The 15,972-nt window shown below is 53.1% G+C and overlaps 1 protein-coding gene across 3 annotated transcripts in view; it reads right to left on the reverse strand.

Moving 5' to 3' along the window:
- The window catches only part of FRMD8 (FERM domain containing 8), a 41,781-nt gene that overhangs the window by 18,171 nt on the left and 7,638 nt on the right, over positions 1-15,972 (reverse strand). For 2 of the 3 annotated variants that reach the window (XM_073351947.2, XM_073351946.2), the window contains 5 exons: positions 13,874-14,092; positions 13,372-13,495; positions 12,806-12,952; positions 12,204-12,402; positions 4,529-10,866 (listed from right to left, as the gene is read on the reverse strand). In XM_073351947.2, the coding sequence (XP_073208048.1) occupies positions 10,745-10,866; positions 12,204-12,402; positions 12,806-12,952; positions 13,372-13,495; positions 13,874-14,092 (811 nt within the window). In that variant the 3' untranslated portion in view covers positions 4,529-10,744. Of the gene's footprint in view, positions 1-4,528; positions 10,867-12,203; positions 12,403-12,805; positions 12,953-13,371; positions 13,496-13,873; positions 14,093-15,972 lie in introns of those variants that run through there. The other variant, XM_073351948.2, reaches the window with a different exon arrangement.

A 15,972-nucleotide genomic window follows, 5' to 3' on the forward strand; every position in this document is an offset into this window, starting at 1 on the left:
CTAGTGGCTTCAAAAGTGTCCAGGGTGGAAGGCATCATAACTTCCCCCACATGCAGCCGTGGTGAGTCCAGGAGAGACAGGGACCTGCGATGGCTCTGCGCGGCCCGAGGGTCTGCCGGCCATAGGCCAGTACCCTGTCCGTCCCCTTCCATGGGTGCAGTAGCTGTAGCAACCTGCTGGGGGGATTTCCCCTTGGTCTGTTTCTTGAGGGCAGCTGGGGAATGAAAGTGGTGCCGGGGAGAGCGTTTCTGGGGCCCGGGGGACCTGCGGCTCCTGGGCTGGCGTGCAGAGTCCTTTCTCGGCACCGCAGACAGTTCCACAGGAGGATTGGTCTGCACCGAGGCGCTTGGGGCTGGGTCCTGCTGCAAAAGGAGGACTGACTCCATGAGGAGTTGCTTTAAGCGTATGTCCCTCTCCTTCCTGGTGCTAGGTTTGAAAGTTGCAGATCTTGCACTTGTCCCATTGATGGGCTTCTCTCAGACACCAGAGGCAGGAGCCATGGGGGTCGCCCATAGGCATCGGTTTAGCGCGGGGACTACAGGGTTTGAAGCCCTGAGACGGCATGCCCCGAGGCCCTGTGGGGCGCGTGTTGGAGGGGGAGTCCCCCACAACCTGCTAAGTAGCGAGAAACAACTAACGAAGAACTATTAACTAACAATGGGTAACTATATACAGAGATTAACAGAAGAGCTAGGGATTAGTAGGACACTTGCACGCAAGAGACCACTGGTCCAACAATGGCGGTAAGAAGGAACTGAAAAGGGGGTGGGTCGGCAGGGTGGTATATAGAGCGCCATACCGGTGCCACTCCAGGGGGCTCCACAGCTGGCCCGACGGGTAGCTGCTAGGGAAAAGTGTGTTGGCGTAGGCACACACCTAACTGGAATTGATATGAGCAAGCACTTGAAGAACAAACAAAACTCCCCATACAGCTAGGGAAAACTAGCACTTAACTCTGAGCAGCTATTCTCCCCATCCTATGTACTTAGCCTGAGCAACAAGGTGATTGTGGAGGAGTTTACTCACTGCTGGGACACCCCCGATGGCTGGGTGTGGCATAGTGGGCTCACTTCATCTAACACTCCCTGCTGACAGCTGATCTGGCCCTACCATGGTCTGTCTCCTTCACATGGCTCAGCTGTCTGGCCAGCTGGGCTTTAGTCCCAACCCTTCCGGAGTAATAGCTTCCTACGTACTGGGCCAGCCTTCCTAGTTCTCCTTCCAGTGCCTCAGTCTTGTTTGCTGCCCTCGAGCCTGGGCCCAGTGGTCTATGCACCTTTTTATCAGGGCTTCCAACTATCCAGATCCGTGTTTCAGGGCCTTCACACCACCTTATCAGTGTCTGGTGGACCCTCTAAACTAGGTTCCAGTCCAGTGCCAGGGACCTAGGACAGGGGAAGTGGAGGATTTGTCCTGCTATTGTGGGGAACTTTCCTGGCTTATACACTACCCTGGTGGAATTAGCTAGCAAAAAGATCTGAGTCCTTGCTCCCACTCCCTTCCCCAGAGGTCTGTCTCACCTCAAGGGCTCCCCTTCCATACTCCTGTGTGGCAGAGTCCTTGTAACCCCAATAAGGCTGGCCCAGGATTCCTGGGGGCTCAACCCCCAACCTTGTTGTGGTCACTTAGGGCAGGGTACAGGCTGTCCCCACTCCGGGGTGCTCTCTCCCCACTGGACACTTCCCTGACCCACTGATCATTACATACCGTTTAAAGCTAATACAATTTAGTAAACAGCAACCAGTTTAAAAAAAAATAAGGAAAAAATGGGAAAGGAAAATCCATCCCCCCACCCTGTGTCATGGGGACACCACAAACAGCATCTCTGGAATGTAAGGGTCATTCACAGTCTGTTCCTCACCTGTCCCAGGCCCTGGCTGTGCTGCAGGGTGCAGTGAGTCAGACACTCGCTCTGGCAGTGGCCTCAGGTGCTAGGTGGCAGGGCCCTTCTTCCCCCATCAATCCCCCCTCCTAGTCCGGCCTGCAAGACCTCCTGGCTAGGGGAGTCTCCCTGCCCAGGGTCCCCCTTGCTCTCCCCAGCTGCTCACTATACTTGGGTCCAGACTGCTCCCGTCCCAGCTCCACGGCTGCTCTCCCTCGGCTGCTCCTGTGGCCCCTGGTTCTGGCTCTTCCCGCTGCAGCTCTGCTCCCAGCATGGATCTGCTCCCTGGGCTGCTCCGGCTCCTGCTCTCTCCTTAGCTCGGCCCCTCTGACCAGGCAGCTCCAGCTCACAGGGAGTACGGGGACCCCACACTCCTGACTCTCTCATTGGCCTGCCTGCCTCTCAGTCAGGCTGACCTGGAGCGTGGTCTCAGAATCTTGATTTCCCATCAGCCCTTCCTCTTTCTTTTGGTACTTGGAGGGGGCCAGCCAAAAAGTCCACTAAGTTTCAGTAAGGGGCCAACAGTCCCCTTACACAGGCAGTCCAGGGCCACCTCATTAGACCCCTTGCTGCCACCTCCCTGGTCTTCTTCCTACCAAGCCTTTCCCTGGACTTTCTCCTTGACCTGCAAGATCCTTCCTATTTCCTACAGGTCTCTTCACTCCCTCCTACAGACAGTGACTGTAGTTTCTCCCTCCAGGCCCCTTCTGCTCTAAAATTCCTGTATATGCCACCACCCATCCCCTCCCAAGCTGAGTTTCCTCATTAATTAGGCCTAACGCACCCTCCAGGACAGGTGCAACCAGGTGGGCTAAATGACCAACTCCTCTTAACCCTTTGTTCACCTTCATCCATGGTTCTGAGGTGACAAGCCAAGGACTGAACATTTCTATGGATAAGAACATCCAGAATAAGAATACACACACACACACACACATATATATTTTGGAAGGGACATAAACCTTCATTCTTCAGGACATAAACCAGCCACTACCTAACTAGTGGTCAGGAAGGGGGAAGTTATCCCATAAATACATACCACCTGGATTCTTGCACTTTCCGCTGACCCAGCTGGCACAGGCCACTCTTAGCATGTGGGTACTGAAATAAATGCATCAGTGCTTTGATGCAGTCTAGCAACCACCATCTTCCCACATTCCTCCTCCTCACATCTCTGCTCTACATTCCTCCTCTGAATTGCTAGCGTTAGAATGACCACCTCTTGACTCAAAAAGAGACAAGTTGATCTGGAGTGACTAAGACTATGGAGTGATTTCATAAGTGGGGTTTCACAGCATAAATGAACTTTGAGGAATAGGAAGGCTGGCCCAGCGGGTAGTGTTAAAATATAGCTATGCAGGCCTGCCTGTAAAGGCCTATACTTTAAGAACTTAAGTGTATTTTTATCACTTAGCTAGTTATAGAGGTATAAAAAAAAGAATCCAAATCACAAGTCCGTCTGTGTATGGGCCTTCTCTCACTAGGATAGTCTGAGGCCTTGCTCTTAGGCTAAGGCCTTTGGCTAAGCAGCAGGGGCAGCCAAAAGCTGGGAAGTATACGGTCACATCCGCACATTCCAAACCAGTCACACTGAAATAAGGTGGTATTGTGTTGTTATGATCTTGTCCTGATAGTGCCTATCACCACCAGATAAAGAAACAGATGTTAAGATGGTTAAAAAAAAACAGATTGATAACATCGTATCCGGCAAGAAATTACTTATCGATAATTGTGAAACCCTCATTTCTGTATTATTTTTATGGCCCCCACTTTTCTATTGTTAATCTGTCTGGTTCTCTAATTGTTTCTGTCTGCTGTATAATTAATTTTGCGAGGTGTAAGTTAATTAGGGTAGTGGGATATAGTTGGTTAGAGAACTATGTTACAATATGTTAGGATTGGTTTAGATAGATTTCAGTAAAATGACTGGTTAAGGTATAGCTGAGAATATTACTATATAAACGAGGGTCAAACAAGCAGTAGGTAGGGAAATGGGAATCATACTTGCCGGAAATTAACCCCCAATAAACATTGCATTGTCTGCACTTTGGACTTCTGGTCTTTTGCTGCTTGCTGTCTGCATGACAAGAACCAGGGAAGTGGGAGGGTGGAAGGAAAGCCCTCAAACAGGTAGGATGCTAGAGTAGGACTTGAGGGACTGGCGTTTGGTTCCCTGCTCTAACGCTGACCTGTGTGACTTTCGGCAAGTCACTTAGTGTGTGCCTCAGTTTCCCCATTTGTTATATGTGGATAATAGCACTGCCCTACCTCCCAGAGGTGGTGTGAAGATGAGTACATTATAGATTGTGAAGTGTTCAGATGCTATAGGGATGGGGGCCAGGAAAGTATTTAAGACAGAAGTGATTTTATAATGATCATAGATAAACTGAGACACAACATGTGAAATGGGGTAGCTTTGAAAACAAGTTCTCTCCTCCCTTCCTCAATCACATGCTGTAATTAACATTGCCCACCTTAACACCTGGTTTTTCAGACAGTACCTTTTATAAACAGATCTCAAATTAGTACCTTATTTGTTGAAAACAGCCTCTTTATTATAAGAGTGATCTGTAGCATACAAAAGAAAAATATTAGTATGTACACAATTTTTTTTCCTTCTAAAAATGAAATCCACACAGAAATCAGTAAAAAGAGAAGGCCATTTTTTGTGTTGCATATTGTTGACAGGTATGACATTTCCAGATCAGGGGAATTCAAACACACACATCACACAAAAGAATCAACACTTCCAGATACAAGATACAATGAGCACAAGACAGAATGATGCAGTTCAGACAGACGTGCAGAATTATTGGCTTGATTCTCCATTACAAACTCAGGTCTCTTTGAGGGCAGAATCCAGCCTGGAAAAGCACAATTCCTCCAGGTAATATTAGAATGATTTGCTTACTGGCTACCAGAGAGAATACATTTCAGTCCATTTCCTTCCATGGCACTGCATTTAAAGGCACATTTACAAAGTGCTTGGCATAAACTGATCTTAGATCCAGCTGTATGGATCGTGGTTTAAGACACATGTTGGCAATTTTATCCCGAAAGGCATCATGGCACCAGACAAACAAGACATGCAACCTTGCCAAGAGTGAAAAATATGGATCTCACTCCACAGACTTCTAGAATTAAACATAGAAGAAGGCTGGAATGAAAGGAACACTTATGCACAGAACCCAAAATTCACTCTACACAAAACAAAGGGGAAGGTTTACAAAGCCTGCTGTGAAGAGACTTTTTTTGGAATTTTTAAATAAAATAAGCCAGTGACAAAGTTATTTGGATTTAAATGCCATTCAGAGACCCAAATACAATACAACAGCATCAGGAGGAGAAAGCTAACTGATGTCCAAAAGGGAAACCGACCAGTTAACTTTAATGGTAAATGCAAAAAATGAGACACAGGACCAATGGTGAAAAATTCTCCACATGGCAACTAGTTAGTGTTGTAGGTTTTTCAAAACCTATGTTAATAATATGGAGTTTTATGTTGATAATGGGCCAGAACATCAGCTGGTCTAAATCAACACAACAGTGATCCCAGGTGCTGTAAACAGCACAGCTTCAGTGAAGACCTGGATAAGTGCGTCAGAGTACAAAGCTGTCTTCTTGCAACTGTTGTGAAATATACCAGAGGAGGAGGAAGACACACCAAGTGATCATTTGTAAAGTACTAGGGGGGGCATTATTTAGATCTGTGAAACCAAAACAGTAGCCCTTTGCCTTCCAAAAATGAGAGGAAGCGGGTCCAAATGTTGCCCAAGTGTAATTAAAGAACTCCCCTCCTGCGTTTTTAGCCAAACCTCAAACCAACAGCAGTGTTTATATGGTTAAAAAAAAAAAAAAAATCGTCCAAACCCAAAACATTGCAGCAATTGTGCTAGAGCAGTTTCTTGTGACATTTGACCTAGGAAAAGGAGGAGTCCAGTTATGCAAGCACTAGCATTTGCAAATGGCTAAGAGGCAAACTATTTTCTCCCCCGGCCCCTCCCACACTGCTAACTGCAAGCTGAACAGGAAGTGCAGAATGAAGGCCGAGCTCAGCATTTTTAACAGCCCCCATGGCAGTCCCCAAAACCGAGCACACAATAGGCACTGACCAAAGCGCCAACTCAGCCTGAATCTAATTGCAAGGAGGGGGATTGGAACCTTGAATGCTTTGGGCCTGGTTCCATCAGCGTCATGTAGCAATTTTATCCCAGTGCATGCAAGGACCCAGCGGTATTTCACACCCACTTGTTACTGCAGTGAACCTCGAACCTCACACCAGATGCAAAATATAGGCCTTTGGTCTGCTCTGAAGGATTTTGCAGCATTAAAGAGACAAGCTGCTTCAAGGTACCTTCTACTGACATGACATAACCCAGAGTATTCAGGGTTCAGACACTGGGTGTCTCAGGTTTAACATGAATGATCCGTAACCAAGAGTTTTCAACAGTGACTCAGGATTTTGGGTGCTTCAACTTTTGGGTACCCTTAAAAGGGGCCTGATTTCCAGGAATTGCTGAGCACCTGCCCTTTGAAAATCCAGTCACATTGGAGGAGTCTCAGGCTGGGCTCCCCCCAGAATCACTACTGAAACCCAGGGACCTCGGGTTTAGCTGACCTGTGGCTCATTCCCAGCTGCAGCAGCTCCTCCACATCCCTTCCGCACACCCAGCTCCTTCCTGCATTCACTTCCCAGACCTCAGACACCGCAGGAGAAAAACTATCCCCCCACCCCGTGCTCCACTCCAAATCTGCAAGAATCCACGTCTGTTTCACAAAGCCTTGTGCTTCAGTCCCATGGCACAAGAAGAGCCCAGCTTTTGCATATGGGATATCAGAGTTCTCCTGCCCAGAAAACGTGGCTGTCACCTTTAACCGATGTGCTTTTCTTTTACCCCTGACGAGACTGGGATGCTTTCGGTGGGGTACCATTTCAATGCTCACATTAACATGGTGACTCTGCAGTAGAGTGAGAAACGGACAGGCACCCCAGGGAAGGTTCTAAAGCCTCCTGGTTTGAAACAGGATCATGCCCTGTATTTTTTGCGTTTTCTCAAATCACTAGCAACCCCCACCTCCGCTCCATTCAGCGCTTGGAGCCAGATTCACCGCTGTCCTGCGCCTTTGTGCTGTGGCTCCTGTTAGTGCAAAGTGGTACAAGAGGCTAACTGGGTCAGAACGGCACTGGGAAAGAGCAGAGCTGACCACAGATGTGGCTTGGAAGCAGAAAGGGCAGTGCCATCGCACTGGGAGAACGGCTGGAGCCAGGGCACCGGCTGGCAGAGCTAGACATCAGACCAGGACCCAGATGGAGCAAAAGCATTTATGAAGTCCCTATAGCAGACCCCCTTCCAACACTGAGATGAGGACAGAGCCCAGCACTTGGCTCCAAGCCCCAGCTGGAGAACTCCTAGAGTCACTGACCGACCTAGCCCTAAGGGCATGGCTACACTGGAAACGTCGAAGTGCTCCTGCAGCAGCGCTTTGAAGTGCGAGCGTGGTTGCGCGCTCCTGGTAATCCACCTCCACGAGGGTTTGGCTCCCAGTGCTCAGAGCCTGTCTACACTAGCGCTTTAAAGCGCTCAGACTTGCTGCGCTCGGGGGGGGGGGGGGGGTTTCACCCCCCTGAGCCAGCAAGTTAGAGCACTATAAGAGGTCAGTGTAGCCAAGCCCTAAGGCAGCGGCACACGCTCCAGAAATACGCGAATCGTGGGACTGCACATGCTACAAGCCAGAGGAAAGTTAGACAAGTTGTCAGTTGGGCCTAGCTAACCCACTGGTGCTTCCACCCCTGCCATATCTAAAAGTCTGCTGTATCAGCGTCTTCGTCAGCACCGATCCAGCCCTCCCAACATGCAGGCTGTCCCTGACAAGAGCCAAAGCTTTGCATGCCATTTGGGTGCAAATGCAGCCAGCCCTGGCAAAGCAGCCGGCCTGCTTCCACTAAGTGCTGCAGCTTTCCCAGCCAAGCCTAAAAATAATTGGAGCCTATTTTTTTTCCGGTCCCCAAACCGAATCTCCCCCACCTCACACTTTTGCTGCCAAACAGGTTCTGAAACCAGCCAAGCCACTTGGTAACACACGGAAATAAACTCTATCTTTCTACCTTACCATCCGTGAACAAACTCTGCCCCACAGGAAAGTCTGCCTACGCCTCCCCCTCCTGCTGCCACTGGATCAGCAACATCCACGCTTAACGACACTGCAATGCCAGGAGGGCCCGAAGGAACGGAGGACAAGCCCACCTGGAAATCCCCAAGGGAAACCGGAGATGAACACTTTGACCCCTTAGGCACTGACAGTCTCACCCTCCAAGCAGTCTGATTGCTGATCAGTTTGGAAACCGGACTGGCATTGACAAGTGCTCAAAACCAACAGATGGGGACTAGTGCTTTTTCCCAAAGGAGCGCAGGGGAATCCAATTGAAATTCAATGGGATCTGGGCGCCTGAAACCTTTTGGAAATCTAAGACACGAAGATCAAAATGCCAGCCTCACCCCAACCGCACCATGGGCTCAGCTGCCAACACCCGGGGGAAGAATGCAAAGTTTTTTTGGCACCAGTGCTGCTAACACTGGCTAAGCAGTTTAGATCTATAGCTTATGGCCGTTTACCCTGTCCAGGCAGTGCAGGGGAATGAACTGCCATCCAGGGTCAATCCACGAGCAGGAACACCTGGTTCCCTGGCGGGGGGGGGGGGGGGGGGAGATGTTGAGAAGGAGACAAGCAAATGGTCGTGGTACAATCCCCGGAAAACCCTCGCTGCCATAGGAGAGAGATTTCCAAGGGCACATGCATGATGGAGACTGGGGAGCCCAGGAGCACGTGCTATGCTTGTGCAGCTGAGGTGTGTGGCTGGCAGGTCTGTATAGCTTAAGATTCTCAATACTCCTGGGTGATGTCCCTCCTCCCCCAGATTTCCCAAGCACACAAAGCCACTGCCAGCCACCAAGGGTTTGTCTAGATGGGGAAACTGACTTATTCCACTTTCACACTCTCAGCTTGCTTCCCGCTCTCCAAACAGCACTGCGGTAAGCAAGGCTATGGTTTCCAGTCAGCACCCAATTCCCAGTGAAATTCAACAGGAGTTCAGAGACTAAATTCACACTGTCCCTTTAAACACCCCACCCTGAAAGGTTTTTTTCCACATTGAAAGGATGTCTCCACCCACGCTAGATTGAACAGAGCAGATTTAAAAAGGGGGTTGGGGATTAACAAGCAACACTGTCCTTTAAGAAGCACCCAGTAGAGCTCTTCCCCACTAAGGAAATAAAGCACTTACAGGAAAGTGTGCAGTGCTGGGGTTTTAAGGCTAAGATTTTCAAAAATGAAGCAAGAGATTTAGATGTCCCGCTCTTGTTAAAGTTAACAGGGCTGGTGTATCTAAACCCCTTTGGCTCAAGTCCAAACCAAGACACAGGCTGAGTCGTTCAAAACAGCCTATCTGTACTGAATGGATAAGGCAAAGCAGTTTGGACTCCTGGCATGTCACCACACACAACTTGAAATAGACCAACCATCAGCCTCAGAAAGGCAAGGAGCTTGTTCCCTCCAACAGAGGCACAGCCAGTGAGGAAACCTGCTGCAGTCAATTACTGATCCTTTGTATTAATACCCCAGCGTGCCTTCTTCACAGCTGAACAAAGATTCTTGTGGGGGAAGTCACCCATTTCCTGCACCAGCAACTCACTTGTCCAGCCATCAAGAAAAATATCCCATCAACAGAAAGGGTGATACTTACAAGCCTAACGTACAAACCCCTCCAAAAAGCGGGCCAAGTTCCTGGGGCAGGAAGGGATTTTTAGGACCGGTGAGATGTCCTGAGCCGATAGGCCCAGACAGGAGGCTTCTTTCTTAGTGAAGTGTCGGCAGCAAAGCAATCTTCCCCGCTTCGCTTCACTGAACACCTCATGCCTACCTCTCCTGGACTGAATTAGCTATGGACCAGAGGTGAGGCCAGTTTTGAAATCAGACTCACCCAGCTGAATTGCAAAAGGTCTTAAAGCTGCTACGCACTCAGTTCACCCAGAAACGCAGGCGGGGTTATGTCGGAATCGCTAGACCGCTTCCCTGCCCTACTCCTGCACAGGTTTGAAAATGGAACGACCCACCAGCGGATATAGCCAAGACACTTCAATAGTCTATCGAATGGGGAATGGACCAACGCCGCGCAGCCCTTCCCGCCCTGCGCGGGAGACCGGACGAATCCCTCTCCTCAAGGGGAGACAGGAGAGTTTCCCCACTCAGGACTAGCGAGGTGCTGCGGGACCCTGATGTGCTGCACTGATGGGCACATGCAGGCAGGTTCTGGCCCTGCACTCCGTGAAGCCTGGCCCGACGGGACACTTCACCCCGGGGGAAAGAGACAGAGCTCTGGGGCAGGAACGCTGCAGAGCACGCTCGCCATCAGGACAGCTCTCAGAGGCCTAGGAGCGCGGAGGGGTGGGCAAGATGACCTCAGAACAACACTGGCTCGGCGAGGTGGCATGGCTGCTCTTCCCCTCATTTACATCAGTGCCAACTGAAACCAATGGTGTCGTGCCCGCACAGGTACAGCGGGACCACACTGGGAGGCTTCCGCCACCCGGGGGGGGGGGGGAGGAGGGGGTGTCAGTGCCCACAAAGAACACACAAAGCAACGTAACCAGAGGAGCCCCAGCACTGAAGGGCCTAGGCTGGAATGGCTGCAGAAGAGGGACTAGACAGGACTTCTGATGCAGCAAGCTGGGATCCCACTGGTATAAATTAACACAGAATAACTTAGAGAGGCTCCTAGCCCAGAGGAGAGCCAGCGTGCTGGGCACAGGGCATGCCCCTAGATGGATCGGTCCATTGCTCCCTGTGCACCGGCGAAGACGGCACTCAGCCCTGCTCCAGGCTCTCGACTGGCGCCTGCACAGCGGAGTAGGAGGTAGGGCCGTGCGAGAACTGGCGGGTGAAGAAGGAGGCCGTCCGCTTGGGTTTCACACGCTTGATCTCTTTACCTGGAGCCCAGGGAGCAGGGTAAGAAGGTGGGGAGGAGAGATACGGGCACAAGTCAGCCCTGGATTCACCCACTGGACTCCACGGGGCCACAGCTTAATGGTGGGAGCTGAAAATGGCTAACAAAATGACTGCTTCCCCTGAGAGACAGCTCCTGAGAGTCACAGCAGAGTTTAAGGCAGGATACGGGGGTTCTATCCTCAACTCTGGGGATGGGGGAGCTGGGAGCCAGGATGCCTGGGTTCTCTCCCTGGCTCTGGAGGGGAGTGGAGTCTAGTGGGTTACAGTAGCAGGGGCTGGGAGCCAGGACCCCTGGGTTCTCTCTCAGGCTCTGCCACTTACTCACCCACCTGTTTGGTGCCCCCGGTAATGGGGTGATAGTGGAGCTATGAGACTCCACTGGGGGTGACTCTAGAGCAGAGGTGGACAAACTACATGTGGCCCACAGGACCGTCCTGCCCAGCCCCTGAGCTCCTGGCCCAGGAAGCTAGTCCCTGGACTCTCCCCCACTGCTCCCCTCCCCGACAGCCTCACCTCGCCATGCCGCCGGCACAGTGCTCCGGGCGCCGGGGCTGTGAGCTCCTGGGGCAGCGCAGCTGCAGAGCCCGGCCTGACCCAGTGCTCTGTGCTCCACGGCGCAGCTGCCTGTCCTGGTGCAGCTGCGCCGCCAGCCAGCGGTGCTCCAGGCAGCGCGGTCAGGGGGCAGGATAGAGGGCAGGGGAGTTGGTGGGGTGGTCAGGGGCATGGATAGGGGTTGGGGTGGTCAGAGGGCGGGGAACAGGGAGATTGAATGGGGTCAGGGGTCCCAGGGGGGCAGTCAGGAAGGAGAGGAGGGGTTGGATGGGGCAGCAGAAGGTGGTCAGGGGACAGGGAGCGAGGGAGTGGGTGGATGGGGCAGGGGTCGGGGGGACAGTCAGGAAGGGGAGGGGGGGTTGGATGGGGTGGTGGGGGGCAGTTAGGGGCAGAGGGTCCAGTCAGGGGACTGAGAGCTGGGGGGGGTGGATGGGGCAAGGGTCCCCGGGGGGCCGTCAGGGAACCGGGGGGTTGGATGTGGCAGGAGTCCTGGGGGGACCATCTGGGGCGAGAAGCGGAGTGCGGGGGAGGAAGTGTCAGGCCATGCCTGGCTGTTTCGGGAGGCAAAGCCTCCCCTAACCGGCCCTCCATACAATTTCAGACACCTGATGTGGCCCTCAGGCCAAAAAGCTTGCCCGCCCCTGCTCTAGAGCAGGAGAGAGATACAGGAGGTTCCAGAGGACTGGCAGAGGGCAGGGAAGCCCCAGTGGTGGCTCCTAGCTGGGTGCCGCAACAAGGGACAACCCCCCTGCCCCTCCCCGCTTACCATCTTCAACGTAGTCTATGGTGGCGAGGTGCTGGATGCGGCTGCAGACCACGCTGCTCTGCCGCCGCAGCTTGGGGCGCTGCTTGCTGGCCAGAGGAGGCAGCATGGGGCTCTGGAGGCTGCTGTTCTCCGGGGCCGACAGCTCCGCCGCTGTGCTCAGCTCCAGGCAGTATTCGATAAGGCCGCTCATCAGCTCTGCCTGCAGGGAGCAGGGGCTGTCGGTCAGCTGGGCCTTCCCCACCAGGGCGCAGCGGGGACTGGCTGGCTCAGGGAAGTGGGGAATGGGACAGGAGGCCGTTCCTCTAGAGGGGGCTCCAGGTCTGATCCGGCCCCATGCAGGGGAGACTGGCTGGCTCAGGGAATGGGGCCTGGGGACTTTCCCTTCTAACCCAGCCCCAGGAAGAGCCTGTTCCCAGTCTGGTGGCTGTTTGTTGGCCTTTGAAACAAATCCAGGCTCCAGTAGGGGAAGACAGCCAGTGCTGTGATGGGAGCATTGCTCTGAGCACGGACTATACCCCCTGCCGCTTGCTGGCTGCCTCGGTGAGGCGGCCAGATGCTGGATGGGGCCCAGAGACCAAAAACACCCCAGAGATCCCAGTCACCTGCTTGGAGTAAATCTTCAGCAGCTTGTTGACCAGGGTCCCTTCGTTTTCCCCATCGAACTCCAGCCAGAGAATGTGCTCCTCCTCCTCATCGGGGTACGTGTGGTCCCACGAGAGCTCCTGGAACCGCAGGCCCAGCAAGACATGCTGCCATAGAAAGAGAGATGGAGCATGGGACCTTTCTCTCCCAGGGAGTGCCAGCTACAATCCAGCCCCAGGGCAGGGGAGGGTACTGGCTGGCTTGCAGGGTAGGGAATGGGACATGGGGTCTTTCCCTTCTAGGGGGCACTGTCTGTGATCCGGCCCCATAGCAGGGGGACTGACTGGCTCAGCATTATGGAAAACAGAGCATACATGTGGGCAGTATTAGGAGGCACTAGAGTGTGTGGGGAGCAGCATAGGGGGCTCTGGGCGGTACAGGAAGGATCTGGGCAGCACTAGAAGGCACTGTAGGGAATAAGGGGATCCAGAGGCAGCCCCCAGCCATGACCCCAAAAGAGCAATATATGTACCCGTGCACAGCTCTCATGCACCCCCCTGCCACTGGATCCCCTGAGCAGCGTTACCTTCTCCTTGCTGTCCATGACGTACACACCCTCCAAGCTGATGGCGACCGACACAGCCTTGCGCCCTCCCCGGTGCAGGAAGCCCTGGGCTGGCTTGTCAATCTCCCCATAGAAGAAAGCACAGCTGGAGAGAGAAAGACACATCCGTTGCACCACGGCAGATAGGCCTTGCACAGGGAAGTGCTCGGATTGCACAAGCGCTCACTAACAGAACTGGGAAGGCTTTGGGGTTTGTCCCCCTGGGCACCATATTCCTCCCCCATGTCCCCTGACCCACAGATAGCAAAGATACAGGCGCTACTGCGAGATCTTGTCACACTCCGGCCAGGAAATGGTTCTTGCAGAGCTAGGTCACCCCCTGAGGGGCCTGGGCAGACCACGAACAGGGGAGACGGTGGAATTAATGGGACTGCTGGGCTGGGATTACCAAATGCCTCCAGCCCACGCCACTGACAGGTGCAGGAGTTACCAGGTTATTCAGCAGCCAAGTGCCCAGACTCACCCATAGTACGGCAGCTGGTGGCACCTCTGCAGATAGGCCCGGTAGTGCTGGCACAGAGCCTCAGGCTCTTCACAGGCTGCCTCCTCCCGCACTGCTTGGTAGGCCTGGAGCAGTCCCTGCTCGTAGGCTGGCTGCTTGGCCCCCCGCTTCCACAGTGCCGTCAGCAGGCTGTGCCCCCGTCGGCACAGGTGAGCAGGCAGGAAGGCCTCCAGATTCTCCCTGCAGGGACAGCACAGCTCTCAGAACAGGGGGGGCAGGAGCCCCCCATGGGGCTAGGACAGTTCCCCCCGCTTCAACACCCCCCACTCCCGGGCTATGACTCCTCCCTCCCCCCTGCAACCCTCTTCACTGAGATTCCACCCTCCCCCATTATGGGAGCCGCCTGATCCAGTTAACCATCCCCCTCCAGGCTATGGCAGCCCCCTTCCTCTCCAGCTCCCCCAGAGATTGTAACTTGTGTGGGACCACCAGTCTGGTGCTTAGCGGGGGCTGGGAGCCAGTACTCCTGGGTGCTATTTCAAGCTCTGCCACCGTCAGGATTCAGAAGCATCACAGCTTACAGAGCATTTACGAGTACATCCCTGGCATCATCTCCTTTCTTGCCGACCCACGTAGGGAGGCTTTCCCCGTTCTGCACACATACAGGCTGGCGGGGGCGCACCAGGAGAGGTGGGTGTTGCACTGCTACAGCACCACCCCAATGAATAGCACCATTGTTCACAAGCAAGCCCAGTTAAGCCGCCCCATGGACAGAGCATTGCGGGGTGGGACAATGAGCTATTATCCTGGCTCAGGATCCCAGCCAAACTCGCATTCTGGGATCAGCATTCCCCCTGCCAGGAGCGTCCAGCTGCAGAGAGAGTGGGGGAAACCCGCCCCATCTTCATTTCCCAGCATGACTCCAAGCATGGGAAAGCACATTCAGCAGTGGGCCTGGGAGCTGGTGCTCCCCAGTTCTATTCCCAGCTCCAGGAAAGGAGTTAGAGGAACAGGGGGCTGGGAGCCAGGATTCCTGGGTTCCATTCCCAGTTCTGGGAGGGAAGTACACAACTAGATTAAGGATGTCAAACATACAGCCTGCAGACCAAGTGTGGCCTGTATGATGTATTTGTCGCTTGCATAACATTCAAGTGGTACAAAATCTAAAGCTTCCCAATGTCATCGGCGTGTGACTAATATCACCGCATCTGCGGAGTCTGCCAAGAGCTTGACACAATAGCTCAGAGATGGAGTGGGGGGAATGCCCTGAGTGCAAGCAACATAGTGAGGCCTGCCTGAGTCGGCAGAGAGCCTGAACTAATTGCTCTGGGTGGGGGAGGGAAAACTGCCCTGAATGTAACTGACACACCTGAGTCTCTAATGATACTTTAAGGGGTCCACTCCCCATGACACAAACTATTCTCACTGGCGGTCAAGCTCTCAGAGGACAAGTGTCAGATCATTCCACGGCTGATCATTTTAGCGGATGGAAAGGGAGAGGGGGTGGGGAGCAACTGTCGTAGGGAAGAGAGAGTGGAGAGAAGGAGAAAGGAAGGTGGGAGAATGAAGACCCAAAGTGGGAAAACAACAATCAGACCACAGCTTTGTTCCTGGACTGATACTGAACGCAGGAACAGAAGAGTAGCTGGTGGAGTTGAGTATACAGGCTTTGCAAGCTCTATGGCATTTCTCTGTATAGACGTAACGATAGTTGTTGACTGTTGCATCTGAACATTCCCTGAATTTTCAGGGAATGTTCTAGGCATCAATGGCCAGAACCCAATGGATTTTGGCGGGGGAAATAATGAGGACACATGGAGCCTCTGCCATTTGATTCACACAGCCAGCGTCAAGCACTTGTGCAATTGTGTATAAATCAAACAAGTAGTCGATGGCACTATTAACGCCTCCAGCATAACATCACCCCCGCTTCTCCCTGCTCATCCTCCCAAGAGTAACACGCTGACGCCCCGAATGACTGATTGCCCAGACGAACAGAAAAATGGGGGGATGGGGGGGGGGATGGGAGCATGCACACAACCCCTGGCACAGAGAGGAGAATGGGGAACCCTGATATGGGGGTAGAGGGAATGCGTGGCATACAGAACCCCTGGCATTGG

The sequence above is a fragment of the Lepidochelys kempii genome, chromosome 7 (genome assembly GCF_965140285.1).
Source record: "Lepidochelys kempii isolate rLepKem1 chromosome 7, rLepKem1.hap1, whole genome shotgun sequence".
NCBI lineage: Eukaryota > Metazoa > Chordata > Testudines > Cheloniidae > Lepidochelys > Lepidochelys kempii.